Genomic DNA, 17,370 nt, shown 5'->3' on the forward strand with positions numbered 1-17,370 from the left:
GCTAATAATAGTTAGAATTTAGTAAAAAATATACTATTTTATAGCTACAGCTTGTTTTTACATTCTATTAAATTCTAAGCCTATTTAGACATATAGTAGTAGAGATATTGTAAATCTAATTCTATTATAATGCTCTTGAAATAGGCCTATTTATAGAAAAAATCACAAAAGTCCCTCAGACGGCTAAGGAGAGAAACGCTACTGACAGGGGTCAGAAACCGCTAACCCCCCAGGCCATACTCTATTTGGAGTAGCAATATGCATGGTGGTTTGTGCGTCCTCGGTTCTCTCCTCACGTCTGAGCTAGCTGAGATAAGGTGCCCTCACCTTCATACACAGCCAGACCTCATAACCACTACCATTCTCTAATCAAGCCTTATTTTGTAACTATCCAAATTCACAATGGATGAGGCAACCCGAAATCTCCATCACGACCTCGCTCGCAAGTTTGAGCACCATGGCTCCCGGATCGAGCAGATGTGGCGTTTTCTTGGCCAGGAACAGCGAGAGAAGATCCTTAGAGAGAGGCGTCTATAGACCGCTCTATCCTGAAAGACCCGCATGATACAAGCTTGGGCATCGTCTGCAGGTTGATACTAGAGTAGAACCTATGCGATACCACTCCAGCTTCGTCAGACTTCCTTCTCGACATTCTCACATACAGAGCAACAACCACTCCCTTGACGAATGAAAACAACATCACAAAACACGCGTTTTGACACAAAATTTATGAATTTGTATTCCCTGAAAAATGTCTGATGTGCCGGCTCAGGTTCTTAAGCGTTTTCGTCGTCTTTTGGAGAGGTTAGTATGTCCATGGTGAGGTGCATGTGTTGGTGGTAGGGCCCGAGCTTATCGGCCACTTTTTCTGCTACCAGAGTGGCCCGGCATCAGAGTCTCGGCCGAAATGGCGCACGGCCTCAACTCAACACACGGTCGACGCGTTGGAACGCTCGTGTCTTGACCTCAACCCATATACAGAGCTACGTTGTCGAGAATTCAAGGTCACCTACCGTCACATTGTCAAAATGCCAACGAGAAAGAGAGCGCTTGTAGAAGTCAATGCAAACGATTCGCGAGAACCAAAGCCAGCAAAAAGACCCAAACGCGGCCAAGAGAACGCGTCGGTACCACCAGAATTCAGGGAGAAGAGCACTGAAGCCCCCTTCACTGGCGGGCCAGCACATGTGAGTACACCTAAGTGTGTTCGCAGGTAGAATGGCTCTACAACATGCTGACACTTATATCCACAAGGAGGTGTCAACCCTACAGCTAAAGTATGTAACGTACCCTAAACCATCGTACAGCGTAGACCCGGAAGATATCGAAACAGGGAAGGAAAGCCAACCGACCGCTGAAAAAGAGACGCCGTATGATGGTAAGCCCGCTGAGGAGTTCCCGGATTGGCCCTACGTAATCTCTGAAGCTACGGCCGAGCTCGTCACGAAGTATAGCCTCGAATCTACCAAGCGTAACCAGGATATTTTCAGCATGTATGTCTCGAACGACTTTACCGGGAATGGGATGCAGGAGGTTATAGAGAACCAGCTCACAGGAATCAACACGCTCATGGCTAAGCGACGATTCCCGGCCGATGAGCTTGCTGTTGGGCTCTGGGTACGCTTGTCAGCTTTCGCCCACTGGGCTCAATCGCAACAACTAGGACCTTGGGTCATGATGGACGATGGTCAGCGCTGGGAGGACACTGTCGCAATGATTGGTATCGCAATCTTAACCACACTAAATGCTCTCGATCGGGCGAAGCTGCTGAAGAAGCACTCCCCTGTCAAGGACCTCGGTCTGGTTCTCGCACTTCTTGGAGACTTCATTTGCGACTGTCTGGATCAAACTGCGACGATTCCATATCTATCATCGAATACTAGAGAAGTCTGCTGGCCCTACAAGATTGTCTCCTATGCTAAGGCCAGCAGTATCAAGATCAAGGGCGTCCATGGCATCGAAGGGAAGTTCGTACAAAGGTTTGATAACGAGGATGAGGCGAACTATTGGAAGAGAAAAGAGTGTGTCGATCGCTGGGGTTGGGGTACAAAGGTAAGTAATATTTCATCCCAAATAACGTTGCCTAACGACCTGAAGTGGAAAATTCTCAGCAGAGAGCACGGCAGACAACACAACATATTCTATCGGGGTCCATCACTTGGAGGGAATGCCTTTGATATCACCAGCTGGCCCGCCGCTGAGAGGAGGAAGTACCACTTCGAAGACAAAGACCCCCTTGAGCCCCAAAACACTCTAGAGCCCCAAAACCCTCTAGTGTGACTCAAATGAACAGATTGTGGAAATAGTCGCGCGAAGATGTAGTCTAGACATTGTATTCCGGATTAAACACGCAGGAGTACTGGAAGTAGTAAAGTGATCCAACTATACAGTAATTAACGATTGAAGTGCTGCTACAAGTTATAGCTTGATTGCGACGCACGTACCCCAACTCTTTGATCAACGCACGTATTTATCACGACATACGAATTACGGGAGAGGAGATCACTATTATCCGTCGTATATGAGAAGGTCTACGCAACTCTCGTCACAACAAACTAAAGAATCACCGCATCCTTTACCGGCCACACTGTATCTTCCTAGCAAGAGCAAGCCGCTTTTTTCCCTTTTTTGGTCCTTTGATGTCAGCGTGAGACGCGGAGGCCCCAGCGGAAGTGAAAGTCTCCTCGAGTTGGGCCGGGTTAGGAAATTGATATCTAAAATGTTTAAAAAAAAAAAGCATCAATTTTCTGCTATCCGCTCCATCTTAGATTCCACCGCTTTCATCTAACATGTGACCCAGGTCTATAGCAGATATCATTGAATCGACTTGAGCATGTCAGTCCGAAGCTCTTAGTCGTATTTTGCCTCGTAGTCTTCCTTTAATATCCAATTATTGATTTCGTTTGTTATATGTGGACTTCGTCCGCATTTCACGATCCTGGTCCGAGCGTCGTCCGCATCCTCCATCCAGACGCCAACGCGTCCAGCTCCGCCTAATAAGAGAATGCGACGATACTATAAGACATGGACTCCCCCCATCCCCCAACAATACCCCCAAATTCTCTCAGCAAACCACAACCATGGCCTTCTCTCCCATCCCCGCAACCATGAAAGCCTGGACATACTCCCGCCCAGGCCCGCACCGGAAAGTCCTCTCGCTCATAGAAGTCCCAACGCCTCCTCTCCCAACCGGCAGCCAACTCCTGTTCAAAGTCGCCTACGCGGGAATAGATCCTTCCAACACCGACGTGATGAGAATCCTACCCTCTCTTCTGGTGCGAAAGAACGCCATACCCGGAAACGAGTTCTCGGGAACCATCATGGCCCGTGGTCCCGACGCACCGGACCACTTCGCAGTAGGCTGCAAAGTACTCTGCGTCCCTCCCAACGATGTGATTCTTAGAGGCAGAGGCCCGTTCTGCGAGTACATTTGTCTCGACAGTAAGACGAGCGCCATCGCACTTGTGCCTGAGGGCTTGACCATGGAAGAAGCATCCTGTATCGGACAATGCGGTATCATGGCCATGCTGATCCATAAGCACGGGAAGCTCCACCAGGGAAACGGATACCGGATCTTGGTCAACGGTGCAAGTGGGGGCTGCGGGTCGATGTTCGTGCAAGCGGCCGTTGCTATTGGCGCAAAAGAAGTCGTGGGAGTATGCTCAGCGCCGAATGCGGAGTTCGTGCTGGGCTTGGGTGCAAGCAGGGCCATTGATTATCGCACGAATACCCCACTGCACGAGTATTTGGCGAAAGAGTATGGCACCCGGCCGTTTGACTTCGTGCTCGATACTATCGGGGAGCAAGAGCTGTATACGAGGTCCCCGGGATTCTTGAAAGAGAATGGAGCATTCTTGAACATTGGGAATTATGCACATGGCAGGTTTTGGATGTTGGTGTATGTGATTCTCAACATTTTCTGGCCGTGGTGGCTGGGTGGGACGCCGAGGAAGTTTATCATTTTCGCTCCACGACGGGATCCGGAGCTTATGGTCAGGTTGATGGGTCTTGTTCATGATGAGAAGATTAAAGTTCATATTGAGAAGGTATTTGCGTTTGAGGAGTTGTGCGATGTGAGTGTCAGATTGGATTTAACGATCCCGATTACTGACTATACACACAGGCGTTAGATCTCGGAGACACGAAGAGAGTCCGTGGGAAAATGGTACTTAGGGTTTGCGGAGATTAGATTCTGTGGAGTGTTTGTATTGGAAAGCTTTTCGCTGTTCATGAGCTAAATAAAGGTGTGACTACTAATTACTCTAATTTTTTGTAAACCTTGAGTCTATTAAGCACCCGCGAACCAAGCTAAAAAAAAAAAAAAAAAAAAGGACACTGCAGGAAAGTCCACCACTTATTTTTAAGTCGGTGGAAAGAAGCAGAGGAGCTACAAAAAGCAGTAATGAAAACAGCAATCAGGCTGCTAGGAGGAGACCACCGAAACACGCTGATCAGTATGGGCAACCTAGCGTTAATATACGGCAATCAAGGCTGGCGGAAGGAGGCTAAAGAGCTGGAAGTGCAAGTGATAGAGAAGAAAAAGAGGGTGCTTAGGGAGGAGCATTTAGAGACGCTGACTAGCATGAACAATCTCGCGTTTATATTAAATAGTTAGGAACTTATAAATAAAGCGATCTTACTATTAGAGGACAACTGCAGCCTGCAGACAGTAGTTTTATGTCCTTAACATCCCTTTATTATATCATCTCCTGAAACTCTTACAACGTAGCAGTTAGAGGCAATGGAACTTAGGAAGCAAATTAATACCTAGCAAGAGAGAGGTATAGCAAGCAGATAGTCTCTAAAGCGGCAGGCTAGATGTAGCATAAAAACAGCGTAGCTAAAGTACTGCGGTTCGCTTAGAAATCATTATAAGGTGCAGCCTATGTGAGATAATACTTCAAGTTACCACCGCTAGCAGGGAGGATGGCCGACCCGCTCCGGTCATGACCTTGTCTGGGAGGCGTTGAAGTTATGTTGGTGTGGAGGAGGAAGAGGTCGGAGTAGACCTTAAATATCACCACTTGTGGCGAGTGGGCGTTATGAGACTCAGAGATGACGAGATCGGATTGCAGGAGGACGCCTGACCTGGTCTGGCCATGACCTTGCGTGAACGGAGTTGAATTTGTTCTAGTGAAGATAAAGAAGGAGGTTGAAATCGGAATCAGACATCGCCACTTGGATAGGCGTTGCGAGGGCCCGAACACGCTCTCGGCTGCAAAACCAGATGGGGTCTCGGCAGAGGGGAATGATATTGGATCGGGCCGCTAAATACACGAGGCCCAATGCTGGATTTAAACCTAAAGAAGACTTGTGGTTCGTTACGTCAATTAATAAGAGCACAGGAATCCTAAACTGCTCAACTGCCTTAGTCCTCCCAGAGGGCTCGTCGTACAGACTCTTCACGCCTCCTAGATTGCCTAGTAAAGAAAGGTTTGCTGGCCAATCAGGGCATTGGAATTGTTGGATGCGACACAAAATAGAAAGCTAGTGCTATTACTAATTGCGCTCATGCACCTATGAACCAATATGTAATAAAAACATAAAATAATCATTTAATTGCCTCTACATAAATGCTACTAAGTTCTTCAGATTCGTCCAACTTAAAGTTGTATATCTATACCTTTCTAGGTCCAACGCTAGTGCCGGTCGTGTTTCCCGATACGGCTGAACATGACGGCTGATACTCTGAGGGTAGCCATACTAAGTTCTCTGAATTATATGTAATCCAAGCTCCGCCTGAACCTAAAGCCCAACCTTGATATTAAGAATTTTAGGAATCAGTAACACTCCTAATCATTTTTAAAGTCCTTAATGCATCTATAGTAACAGTACCAATCTTAGTGTAAAGGTAAAGGCTGGTGGTATCCATCGATATGTTAAACAGTGTCTTGCTAATACTGAGCGTCTGCAGACACTCCCCATCGATTGCATCCCAAATCTTGATTGTACGGTCCTCCGACGCTGATGCGAGTCATATGGACCGGCGTGAGAAGTCAACCGACCGGACCGGTCCGCTTTGGCCTCTGAGCGTCTGCAGGCACTCACCACTGATTGCATCCCAGATCTTGACGGGCTTAGATACACTTCACCAATCACGGAAATGGAATATATGGTTAGCATAAACATGATATCTAAGAAGAGAGTAGTGTTTCTAAACACCAGATTTGCGAGCCTACCCTACAATCATCTCTGTATTCTCTAGTCAGTCACGGCATTCCTTCAATGCTTTGCCCAGAGCGTAGTCACAGAGTACATTTTGCAGGAACCATCCTGGATAGCACTCAACCAAGTATCATAGAGTTTTCGGCTGTCCGGCAGACCTCCCCTTTCACTGCGTCTGAATGCGTTCTTTAACGCGGCCCTCAGCGTTGCGGAGCACATCTTCTCCAGATCGAAAAATTTGGTCGCCTAGTACATTAGCACTTCGTCCTAAGTGTCATATGACGGCTTATAAAACTCAGGCTGGTGAAGACCACGAATTCAGATTTCTTTCTGCAATTAGAGCGTTGTCCGTTTAAACTAGTAGAGATTTTTTGCAGACTTTAACACGTCTAAGAGCCTTCGTCCCTGTCAAGGAGCGGGTGGCCAAATGCTTGGATGTGGATTTTGGCAGAGACTACTCAGAGAGCAAGATAGTGGCAGATTCATTAGAGTGATCGGAGTCAACGGCCATAATGTTACCATCATTTAACGATGGTTGTCCTCTGAACAGTGTTCCAGAGTCAGCCACGGCCATGATGTCGTGATTATCTGGGGTTGACGCCTCCGTCGTGAGTGAGATTCCAGGATCGCTGAAGAGAGACGAACAATTGGTACCCATAGTGGTCCCCTTTGGCGTTGACTGCTCTATATGCCGGACGAAGTGCCAGAAGCGCCTGAGGGACGTGAACAATCGATTACCATTACGGTCTTAATGGGAGTGGACTCCCCTGAAGCGTGCCCAATAGGCCGTATTACTGTACGATTAGGAGAATTTGAGGCCCGTTTTGTTCCCTACGATGATGTAATTGACCAGCTCTAGTCGCAGAGTTCGACAAATAGTTACCATGTTTCTCATCCAGTCGGGGCCGCTTTCGTTCCCTGCCAGGAAATACTAAGGCTCTGGTGCTCAAGCTGGGTCCCAGAAACCTTAGGGTCCTGGCAACGCGCTCCCGGCAAGTGGGCGTCTTAGGAAAATCGTCCCAGGAAAATTAGCGATAGAAGCGAGCCACCTCTATGATCTAAGTAACATGACTTTCTTGCTTTTCCCAACTCAACGTTAGGGAGGTGTTGCGCAACAATCGGCACAGAAGACACTCGCTACTTCCTTGTTTAAATCAGTGTCTTTGCTAAGGGCTTTCTGTGTCTGATGCAGGATGAGGTTATAAACTATCTAACGTGGCATGCTAAAGTAGTACTACAAGTATAATGAATCTACAAATTATAAGAATTAAAGCGTACACTGGCTCAAGGCGTCTACTTATGGAACAAGAAAGTTTGGCAGAAGCTGTACAACAGGAAATGCGACTGCATGGCCCTAGCAGAAGCGCATGACATCGTTTTAAACCCCAGGGAGGTTGGCTACAGAGGCTTGCGTGAGTGACTCATCGTGCGGGCTGAATAAAGTGTGCTATTCTTTGGATGACAAGTATGAGTTATCTTGATCTTCGCCGATGAACGAGGCGAGGATTACGCGGCGAATATACGCAGAATAGCAGGCATGATTTTGATTCTTTCCCATCCGTCTTCGCTGGCTTCTACCATGATGGTCATTAACAAGGACTGCAGAGCATCTGCCGAAGTTGAGTTCTATGATACATACCGCCAGGCTTGCAGGTCACCTCATGGGTCACAGCGTCCTGGAAGCGCTGTCGAATCTTGCCGGTCCTCTCCGGAACACTGGTACGAAATTTTTTCTGCAACACTCCACCGCTGGCGCATAGTACCTCGCTCTTATGACCTTGAATAGCTGGTACATCTTGGTGATCTCCTAGGATCTGCTTAGTGAAGGCCAAATACCTTTCGTCACCATCATGGTTGCCCATACGTGCTTTACCGAGGACCTACTTCGCAGAGTGCTTTTTCTCTTGATAGCGTTGACTCTCGTTCCTTCTCTAGCTACTGATGGTGCTCATCGTCCTCATGATCAAAGTCGAAACCTTACAACTCCAGGCCTTGGCCCCGCTTATCTGATCTCCGTGACAGCAAATAATTTGCACATGAAGACCCCCCTACCATAGTGTAAGCTTGGATGGGGCATGATTATGAGAGAATTAATGTATTATGTACTAAGGGTCTAAGAAGCTACATAATTTATATAGTGTGTTAAGACGCTAAGCCCAAGGTTGATTGAGCAACCCATCGTAGAGCCATAGGGTTTACACATGGACATCTGCCACTTGGAAAAATCCGAAAAGAATTGTTGAAAGCTGTTCACTATGTACTTGCACCGTCAAAGGGTCTTTCACCTCAAAGATATGGTCCTTTCCCAACCCAGTAGTATCACGAGGAGATATGATCAACCAAATTCCACAACAAATGGATATGGCTAATCTCACAGTTCAGCTCGCTGTAGTCATAAAATAAAAGGATATCTTCCCTGATTTGGAGGGCGTAGCAACTACCAACTCCAAGGAACAAAAGTAAGGAAACACTTCGCAGGCTCAGAGACTTTGGAAAGACTAACTCCTACGCCCCTTGCTCTAGGTAACAAATCAAAACGAGATTAACAGAGGTCATAAGACCCTCCTGCTTACCGAGCGCCGAGCTGATCTGAGGTTACAGTAGTCGGGCCTGCCAAGGACTGAGCGATAGAGACCTTCAAATACTCTCGCTCGGGAATAGAGATGAAAAATGTACTCTGCCCCCGTAGTTAATTGCCACACTGAATCCTCAAAGTTTGTCCTATAAGTGTTGAGGCTAAAAGCCTTATAATCTTTGGTCTCTTGATTGAAGGCATGCCCCTAGCCACTGAGAACTGGCATGCCAGCGACCAGCCTGAAAAGGCGAGTATGCAATTGAACGGGGTAACATGAGGTGCGTTAAGAGCTAGGCCTGGGACACTGATGAAATTCATGAGTGGATCAAGTTGTGAAGAGGTAGAAAGCTGAAGGGGATAGGCTGTCAGTGTATGCCTGGTGCTTCGCGTGAATCTTGTGAGTGAACTAATGTTTGAACAGGTGGGGAAGGGAAGGGCAGCATACTTCAGGGTCTCTAGAGCAGCCCTCAGTCGTTCACAATCCTTTAACAGAAGGTTATATAGTGGTAAGTCGCCAGCTGTACTGGCAGGTGAATATGTAATTTACGGCGCTGATTCTCCTTCCATATTTGACTCCACTCCAGAGGGGACTTCTTAAGTTGAATGCCTCCCTCACGATGGACATCCCCCTTACAGTTTCGATGGCCTTCCCTAATCCGGCAAACAATAATAAATACTCTTACAAGTCACTGCCCCATCACTCACATCTAACCCTACCCCATATAACACTCTCTTGTTATCCTTATAACACTTAAACCTATGAAAATCATTCTCTGCAGTCCCTACTTGCGTAAAATCATTTTTGCTCTGGGCATCCTTTCCAATCCACGCTCGGAATTCGACCAAGCTACCCCGTGAAGTGAACTGACAGTAGGCTTCCACCCCCTCCCATACGAATGCCCCATAGTGACCATTAGAAGGATCAGTCATGTAGCACCTCTCTGTGGGGTAGTTATGGTGTTGCGAGTTTCGACCGGCGGCGTAGTAGGAGAGTTCGGAGTAGTAGGAGCTGCCGCGGGGGTTGGAGGAGTCGCAGTTCGTGAGGTAAACTGTTTCGGGGGGTGTGCGGGCGAATATCTGAGGGTTTGTGGCGAGGGTAGGAAGGAGGAATGTAGAGAGGGCGAAAATGCCTAGATAAAGGCGCATCATGACGAGATACTTCGTAGAGTGAAGGTGATTCAGTATCAGGAAGTATTGGACTGATTGGGTTTCACAGGACGGGAAAAGGAATCTTACTTATAAATAAGTGGTTGTGGCAGGAATGTGAGTTATAATGTCAGCTTTCTATTTTGCCCCTTTCACTTTGCCTTACTTATACACCTCTCTGCGCGACTTCTATTCTTAGCTGAGACGAAAGGACCGATAGGCTCGTTAAAACCTCGTTTCTTTGTATTTCTGCTTATTTATCATTATGCCGTTGTTACGGCCGAGAGTTTAAACCTTATTGATCTATGGCAAATGATGCGAATATTCCTAAGTTAGGTCAGCGCTGAGATGTAGGAATCCTGTATTAGACTCCAAGCGAACTGAACTTTTGACATAGTTTTGTTCTTTAGAGTGCTAACGAGAAGGCAGGAAGGAAAAGAGCAAGACTAATCAACTACTCTAAGATCTATCAGGCTGTTACAATGAGGTCTTAGTTCCGAAGTATACTCTCTAGCTTAAGTGATAGCTCACACTATGCCTTCTAAATGAAAGCACTGCCCACAGAAACCTTGATTCATCCCACTTACGCAGGAAGGCAATAGTAAATACTCCGACAATCCCTGCCCCCATTCCCAGTGTAATACCAAATCGTCCTCTTGTTATCCTTGTAACAATTGAACCCATGAAACCCGTTATTCGCCCAACCCACCAGCGTGAAGTCTGACTTGCTCTGCGCATCCTTGTCAATATGGTATGTCACCACCGTCCCACTGCTAGCAAACGTCACTGAGTTCTGCGCACCCTCCCAGACTTGCGCGTGGTCCGGTCCCGCAATGCGGACGTAGTCGTCTGGGTAGTTTTCCTGGATGGTGCCTTGAGAGTTGTGCCCGGCTTTGTACCATTCGACTTCAGAGTAGTATTCGTTTATCCCGCCTGAGTGCGAAAAGTGGCAGTTGGCCAGGTAGATGGTTTCTGGAGCCCCGCGTTTGGCATTCTCCGGGGTGACAAAGCTGGTGGAGAGGGCAGTGAGGCTAGCGAGAGTAGCTAGGGCTGCCGTGAAGCGCATTTTGAAGGTTGGGAGAAAGACGAAGATGGTTGGAACAACAGAACCTTTCTTGTAGTAGATTTATCAAGAGATAGTAATCTATAGTTTGGAGGTGGTTTTCCGAACTTCTCGGGTCTGCCTCATTCTGTGTATATATACTCTGCCATTCTCCGTCTCCTTTTCGAATATGTAATTTTGAGACTCTAAAAATATTTGTATTAACAAGCTCCTCATGAGGCATCTCAAAAACGACAAAGTTTGTTTCTAGCATGCTGCTCAAGCACTATTGCCCAGCAGTGTGGCTGCTGAGCTTACGTTTCCCGAAGTAGTAAATATGCGGAGAACTGAAGCATGCAGGTACCATCAGCACAACCAGGCTCCTGGATCGATTGGCTTATCGAGTTCTGTTTGCCTTACGGTTCGTAAATTAATTTTTGTGCGCCCTGTAAACTTTGCGCTCTTCAGCTGAATAAGTGAGGTGAGTATCAGGGCGGAGCACTGCACGCATTTCGACTCAGGAGTGTGGTCTATCGAACTTGTTCTTGCATACCAGGGAGTGTCAGAATTCTCGAGGTTCCCCAGGCAAAGACTTCTAGCCATGTTCTCCTCAGTTCCGACATGCCTCATTCGATGTGATGAGAGACTAGTCAATAGTGAGAGTGGTAGAAAGCCGGTGGATAGTCGGATGTAGTTCGCAAAGAACCCTGGTTTGTTTGCAGTGTACTACTAAGGTTTATTTTATAGTCGTAGCAGATTGTGCAAAAAGCTTGCGTTGAGTAAGCCTGAGTTCAGACGAGCTTGATATAAGCTCGTCGCGTTTATTATAGTCGCTACTCGGGAAGCCTTCCGCGCCGGACGGTGTTGGACTGCTGGTGACTAATCACAGCGCTTGTTCATCTCATGTCATCCTGTGCGCCACACCATCAACGCGAAGCCCCGCACGTGTCTTGCCTTGAGCTCCCAGAGCAACTTACATTCAAGCTCTTGCAAAGCGTCGCATCAACGCCACAAACCACCACGTCCATTCTCTCACAGCCGGGAAAATGGCAACATCAACAGCGGCTACTCTGCCGAAGGGTTCCCCATTGCTACCGCCAGCGCCAGCCCCGCCAACCCCGCCAGTGCCACAATCACGATTTCTCGCCCTGCCCACGGAGATCGTGATAGATATAGTCGCTCACCTCTCCGACGACCGCAACGCACTGTGCAACCTCGCTCGAACTTGCCGCTTCCTTCAACCACTTAGCGAGGAGCACATGTACAAGTCCGTCGAGCTGTTCTCGACCAATGTCATTCCCTCGCTGCTCCTCGCCTTCGCCCATCGACCTGCCCGCGTCGAAGCTGTGCAGTCGCTCAAAATTCTCTACAGATACAAGCATGACTTAGGAATCACCCTGTCTGATCGGAAGGCCTTGAATGCATATGTCATCAAGATGAAGGGCTTGAAGGATTGGCATGTCGAGAGCCCATATGACAACTTCAAATGGGGAGATGTAGGACACGAGTGGGTCGATCATGACATGGAGCACTTTCGGAAAGCCCTAGAAAACTCCTGCCTCCATTCAGGGCAACCATTGTGTGCTGATGTTGGCTTAGCAAGGCTAGAGAAGTGTAAGTCGGCCAGCACCTGGCTCTAAAGTCGCCAATGCTGATCATATCCCTAGTCGTCCTCCACTCACACGGCCCCCATTCCGACTTTTGGAATCTGGGTGGCTTTCATTGTCTATTCCGGCATCCTTCACTTCGCTATCTTCATGTTTCCTGCGTCAACCTTGACTGTGGTCTCTCAGAGCTCGAAAATTACCAAGGCACGACACCGCTCACAACCCTCATATTCGATGAATGCGACATCTGGTTCGATTCCCTTATGGGTATCATGCGTACCCCTAAATCTCTCAAATCTCTCACGCTCGGCGAAAATGTCCACAACAAGCGTGACAGGCTCCCTTCGCCGAAGCTGTCAGCACAGCCCGAGGTGACATTAGAAGCATTGGCGCCAGTCGCACACTCCCTGGAAACGCTGGTGCACTTCCATCCCTCATGGTCGACGAATTTCGACCCAGAAAATTCTAGAATGATCAAGCTTCACGGAGACGGTATGCGGAAGTTTCACGCCCTAAAGTATCTAGAATGCGATCCCTGTTCCTTCTTCTTCCGAGGCGTCTTACTCAATCCAACATTAGCTCCCCCAAATCTGGATACCTTCCGAATGCGACGCCCGCGGACAGGAGTTGAAGGCAACTTCTTCGACCAACTCCCTGATATTAATCCCTACCTTCGCCTTCCATCTCTCAAGACATTTGAGCTCGTGCAACCGTCGGATGACATGATTTCACCCTGGGCCATCTCAAATTACGTATGCGAGTGCGAGCGGGTCCGAGAGCGCCATGCTCATGGGTTCAAGCTCCATCAACATGGAATCCAGATGAAGATGTACATCGAGATCATCCTCAAGAAAGGCCTGATCCCTCCGTATCTTCATGGGGAGGCAGTGCCTCGACCTCTATGCCTTTACGACTCTGAGAAGGTTGGCTTTTGTCGCGTGGTGGATGATAGAGGAGAGGATGAGTGGGAATTAGATCAATACGGTCCTATGAACATGATCCATTGCAACCAGGCCGAATCTTCCCTCGAATCTGTTACGGAAAGAGATCACGGTCCCGAGTCCTTCGAATTTCAGGGAGAGAATTATCGACGACCCACTCCCGACCCGACCACAGAGGGAACTGACAAGAAAGTCCCTGTCGAGAGCAAGGACAAGCCCTCACAGCCCATCATAACCGACGAGCTCGGCCGACGTGACATCCTACAGATGAAGCGCGACATCCGCCGCACCCTCCTCAACTTCATGCTCCCCGAACAAACCCTCGATCTCGATGATTCCGAAATGGACTCTATATATGCTTCCGATTCCGACGACGGCTTAGATCTTGACGACGAGTTTCCTGACGATCTCGACGGCTTAGATGAAGATTATTTAAATCACTTAGAGGCTGACGAGGAGTTTCTAGATATGGATTTCGCGGATACGCATGACTACTTTTGGTGACTACATGGCCGATTGCAGTGGCGTTCTTTGAACAGGATTGGGTGTTGTGTGTGGGAGATCTGCGGGGTGGTGATGTTCTGCTTGGGGGTGGAAGTTTTGAGAGAGTCTCTGAGAGGAGGTGGGGGCTGAGGACGCTAAAGCCCTGTGACCTGCGATTATGATGGGAAAGCTGCCGAGAGGGAGGAATTGCAAAGGAATTCGGTGATTTCCTAACTTTCCATGCGTTCTTTCGGTCTCGGACAGATTGCGTAGGCTCCACCCCTAGCACTCACTGACTGTAAGTCACGGGAACTTTTAACTTCATCCTGGTATTCATGATTTTACGAAATTGCGACGGTGTGGATCTCCTTAATTGATTGAGGCGCGAATAAAAAATTTCCATCATTCTCAGACAAATTGATTTTTCCAAAATGTATCTGCGAGGAACGAGAAATGGGTTCCAGTGCGCTAAGGAAGAGAAGGGACTGAATGATATGTCTGGCTCTTCGAGTCAAGATGGGGAATATGGTTCGATGCCTGTAAAAGCCAAAAGAAATTATACTCAGATTCAATCAAGTATCCAGAGACGCCGAAAGGATAGACAATCAGAAGGCCAAAGGGAAAATATCGGGTAGAAAAGGGGGAGGAATGCATGAGAAGAATGCACAACCGTATTCCTAGCTAAAGACTCTAGTTAATGATACCGGCCATATGCAAATCGTTGCCTCACCCAAGGTTGATGGTAGGACGAGTAGTCTAAAAGTACAACAGTCAGCATCCAAATTACTCCGAAATTACTCCGAAAGTGGATATGACCTCACCTCTCTGCCCAGATAACCCCAGCTGTGAAGCAACATTGACATACCCCTCTGCATTCCTCTCTGCACTCTGCAAATCCGCCTCCTTCCCCACAAAACCACCCTCACTCCAAATAGCTCGACAATACGGGCAAGTCGCTTTACCTTGCTTAGCCCGCGTCCAGTTTTCCATGCAGTCCCTGTGGACGTTGTTGCCGCAGGCCACTTTACAGTAGACGATGGCGTCTTTGTCTAGTTCGAATTCTGAGTAGCAGATTGGACAGTCGCCTTCGACTGGTTTGCGGTTACCACCACAGTGGTCGGCTTCGGTGTCCGCTTTGGGTATGGGTGCGGCATTTGCGAAGATATCTCGGAGTTCGGAGGATGTGAGAGCTAGTTGGAAGCTGATATTTTCGGGGGCTTTGAGGACGCGGAGCATGACCTAGGGTAGTCAGTAAGGTTGGTACTTCCGTACGGCGGTGATTCTAGGCAGGGTGTGAAAGTAAATAGATTAGGCGTACGTAAATGATATGCTTGCACTGGTGGCCCTTGCGCGCGTGTGGACAGTCGCATGTTGGAATGAGTCCAATATGTACCGAATATATATTTCCTGTCGTACCAGCGATCAAGACCTTTTCTTCGGGCACGTCATCAGTTCCACATCGCTCGCGGTGCTGGATCGTAAGTCGCTGCGTAAGAGCGCGAGCTTTGATTTCTAAGTAGGACTGCGGCGGACGTGCCCTGTATCTGTTCACACTATGAGCTCTTATTCAAATGGAAATAAGAGGACTTACCGCCTCTGCCTCTTCTCTGTGAATTCGAATTTAAGTTCGCCGTCAGTAGTAGCTGCCTTTTTTCCTTTTCTCCTTGATGCGTTCTTTGGCAAAGGCTCGCTGTTCGTGTATCGGGTGCTCAAGTCAGGGGTCTCGATGGTCTTTGGTTTCTTGATTGGAGTTTCTTCACCACAGCAGGATCCCTCACCATCGGATTCATCATAGTTGATATGTTTGCGCTTCCGTCCTGGCATCTTAGTCTGATCTTCGGACCTGGGACTTGCTACAGGAATCCCTGCTACCTCTCCCATAGACAAGACCTTAAAAGGGAACATCTTGGGAGCGTGATGAATTGAGAAACTCCGTTGGACTCAATGAGAGAGGGTGGTTGCAAGGTCTACGTAATGAAGTTGACGGAAGCACCAGGCCTTTATGGATTATTGATGGAGTTGTATCATCTGCTGACCGACTGCTAGTGGCTTGGCATGCCGCGTTCACGCTGCGAAATCATGTGACAAAGAATATTGTTTGCAGAGAGATCGGGAATTGAATTGATGGAAAGTGCTACCATTAAGTGTATGTATAGTACTAGAGGGCCGAAAATGAGGGAGTCGGTGAGAAAATTGCTGGCATGGCATACAAGGTACAGGTTATATGCACAAAGTCATTCGAGATTGCTATCACATCTGTTGAAGTAGATTCGCAGTCGCACTAATCTCGAGAAACTATGGTATGAAGGCAGGTCGGGTTCCCCAATATTCTACTTTCGACAAGGTCTCAGTTGAAGGGACTTACTCAGATTAGCCTTCGCTGCAGAGCACTTGATCGGTCGATGAGAACTCGCAATTTCGATACCAGTAGCGAAGCCTGGGATAAGCCTTTGCAATATGGCTGGGAATGCTTTCTTAATTCTGCAAGCTTTGACTGTATAGTATAAACCTAAGCCAAAGAGAGTCCGCTTAAATTGGTGCCTTACGGACACGACCTTTTGCTCAAAATTTAAGAGCTCGTCCTCATGATCCCCATGCCCTAGGCGTTGGCATAGCCCTAATTAAATGGAGCTAGCTAAGTGATATTCACGCCCACTCTACAGAGTGACTCTGAAAGACTATTCAGCAGGGGAAATTTATGTGGGTTCGAGGAAGGTTCGTGGCTTAGAAATCAGATGTGCGGGAATGGCGACGGGAACCTTTATATGAACCTGACGCAAAAGTTGTAAAGCAGGCTACACTGAAATTGAGACGGACGGAAGATATTGATACATGAGGAAAGTGCACCTAGGCAGAAACGGGCGACCTTCGAGTGGTGGCTGTTTGCTCTAACTGAGAGGGGAATAGTGTAGTATCCTTGGCGCTGGAGCTTAATGCAGCCTTCACAACCTTCCCTTTCATCCTCAACTCTCCCGCGATCCATCACCTTTTTCGTCAAGACCCAGTGGAATGAGAGGCTGGGCACTCACACCACTCTAGGGTGGAAAAGCTTTTGTTCGCGACACGAAATGCGCTTCCAAGACTGCAATATTCCCGTCCCATTCATCTTTATCCAACATCGAATCTTATTACTCTCTAGTGAACGTGTGCCTATCTTTAGGAAGGAGAAAAGCTTAGAAGCTTTGAAACTTTTGAGATAAGCAACTCTGTACGCATGTCGACAATTGAAGACGAGTATAATAGCTTTCTCAGCCAGATTCCAGCTCTATTACTTTCATACCGAGCTGCCCAGGTCCCTGAAAAAACGGCATGTGGATAGGTGTCTCGCTATGACACGCGAGATTTCATATATAATTGACTACTACGATTAAAGAATTACTTCTCTATACGGAAGCCAAGATGGAGCGCTCC

At 47.8% G+C, this 17,370-nt stretch overlaps 9 protein-coding genes across 9 annotated transcripts; 6 read left to right on the forward strand and 3 right to left on the reverse strand.

The window, feature by feature from the left end:
• The first annotated feature begins 964 nt into the window (after positions 1-964).
• BDR25DRAFT_344699 (uncharacterized protein) lies at positions 965-2,459 on the forward strand. The gene is made up of 3 exons (XM_033693968.1): positions 965-1,187; positions 1,255-2,052; positions 2,098-2,459. The coding sequence occupies exons 1-3, from the start codon at positions 1,029-1,031 to the stop codon at positions 2,278-2,280; spliced, it is 1,140 nt and encodes a 379-aa protein (XP_033544840.1). The 5' UTR covers positions 965-1,028; the 3' UTR covers positions 2,281-2,459.
• Positions 2,460-3,067: 608 nt separating this feature from the next.
• On the forward strand, positions 3,068-4,189 carry BDR25DRAFT_344700 (NAD(P)-binding protein; the record flags this gene model as incomplete). Its single annotated transcript, XM_033693969.1, has 2 exons — positions 3,068-4,073; positions 4,124-4,189. Exons 1-2 carry the CDS (start codon positions 3,081-3,083, stop codon positions 4,187-4,189), a joined length of 1,059 nt encoding a protein of 352 aa, XP_033544841.1. The 5' UTR covers positions 3,068-3,080.
• A 177-nt stretch (positions 4,190-4,366) lies between these two features.
• Positions 4,367-4,615, forward strand: BDR25DRAFT_374321 (uncharacterized protein; the record flags this gene model as incomplete). The annotated part of the gene is made up of 1 exon (XM_033697324.1): positions 4,367-4,615. A coding segment is annotated over one exon (249 nt), but the record flags the coding sequence as incomplete, so codon positions are not given.
• Positions 4,616-4,883: 268 nt separating this feature from the next.
• BDR25DRAFT_358258 (uncharacterized protein) lies at positions 4,884-5,702 on the reverse strand (the record flags this gene model as incomplete). Its single annotated transcript, XM_033695917.1, has 3 exons — positions 4,884-5,267; positions 5,344-5,438; positions 5,666-5,702. The coding sequence occupies 3 exons, from the start codon at positions 5,700-5,702 to the stop codon at positions 4,884-4,886; spliced, it is 516 nt and encodes a 171-aa protein (XP_033544843.1).
• A 174-nt stretch (positions 5,703-5,876) lies between these two features.
• BDR25DRAFT_358259 (uncharacterized protein) lies at positions 5,877-7,318 on the forward strand (the record flags this gene model as incomplete). Its single annotated transcript, XM_033695918.1, has 12 exons — positions 5,877-6,032; positions 6,082-6,115; positions 6,206-6,338; positions 6,370-6,406; positions 6,465-6,511; positions 6,560-6,655; positions 6,716-6,742; positions 6,790-6,827; positions 6,867-7,023; positions 7,065-7,107; positions 7,137-7,260; positions 7,293-7,318. 12 exons carry the CDS (start codon positions 5,877-5,879, stop codon positions 7,316-7,318), a joined length of 918 nt encoding a protein of 305 aa, XP_033544844.1.
• A 195-nt stretch (positions 7,319-7,513) lies between these two features.
• BDR25DRAFT_358260 (uncharacterized protein) lies at positions 7,514-8,692 on the forward strand (the record flags this gene model as incomplete). Its single annotated transcript, XM_033695919.1, has 6 exons — positions 7,514-7,577; positions 7,638-7,924; positions 7,977-8,180; positions 8,223-8,276; positions 8,350-8,556; positions 8,600-8,692. 6 exons carry the CDS (start codon positions 7,514-7,516, stop codon positions 8,690-8,692), a joined length of 909 nt encoding a protein of 302 aa, XP_033544845.1.
• A 253-nt stretch (positions 8,693-8,945) lies between these two features.
• On the reverse strand, positions 8,946-10,952 carry BDR25DRAFT_316597 (uncharacterized protein; the record flags this gene model as incomplete). The annotated part of the gene is made up of 5 exons (XM_033691611.1): positions 8,946-8,979; positions 9,186-9,223; positions 9,446-9,870; positions 10,053-10,135; positions 10,474-10,952. The coding sequence occupies 5 exons, from the start codon at positions 10,950-10,952 to the stop codon at positions 8,946-8,948; spliced, it is 1,059 nt and encodes a 352-aa protein (XP_033544846.1).
• A 1,022-nt stretch (positions 10,953-11,974) lies between these two features.
• Positions 11,975-13,980, forward strand: BDR25DRAFT_316598 (uncharacterized protein; the record flags this gene model as incomplete). The annotated part of the gene is made up of 2 exons (XM_033691612.1): positions 11,975-12,542; positions 12,596-13,980. 2 exons carry the CDS (start codon positions 11,975-11,977, stop codon positions 13,978-13,980), a joined length of 1,953 nt encoding a protein of 650 aa, XP_033544847.1.
• Positions 13,981-14,677: 697 nt separating this feature from the next.
• Positions 14,678-15,931, reverse strand: BDR25DRAFT_266475 (uncharacterized protein; the record flags this gene model as incomplete). Its single annotated transcript, XM_033686991.1, has 4 exons — positions 15,551-15,931; positions 15,278-15,503; positions 14,781-15,198; positions 14,678-14,715 (listed from the first exon to the last, which is right to left on the reverse strand). Coding segments are annotated over exons 1-4 (996 nt in total), but the record flags the coding sequence as incomplete, so codon positions are not given.
• Positions 15,932-17,370: the final 1,439 nt, after the last annotated feature.

Source organism: Lindgomyces ingoldianus (genome assembly GCF_010093535.1).
Source record: "Lindgomyces ingoldianus strain ATCC 200398 unplaced genomic scaffold BDR25scaffold_27, whole genome shotgun sequence".
Taxonomy (NCBI): domain Eukaryota; kingdom Fungi; phylum Ascomycota; class Dothideomycetes; order Pleosporales; family Lindgomycetaceae; genus Lindgomyces; species Lindgomyces ingoldianus.

What these genes read in the sequence shown, in the direction of transcription:
- BDR25DRAFT_344699 (XM_033693968.1), top strand. Translation starts at nt 1,029, where the DNA reads ATGCCAACGAGAAAGAGAGCGCTTGTAGAAGTCAATGCAAACGATTCG. An exon ending in TCACTGGCGGGCCAGCACAT is followed by an intron (nt 1,188 to 1,254) that starts GTGAGTACACCT and finishes TATATCCACAAG; the next exon opens with GAGGTGTCAACCCTACAGCT. An exon ending in GCTGGGGTTGGGGTACAAAG is followed by an intron (nt 2,053 to 2,097) that starts GTAAGTAATATT and finishes AACGACCTGAAG; the next exon opens with TGGAAAATTCTCAGCAGAGA.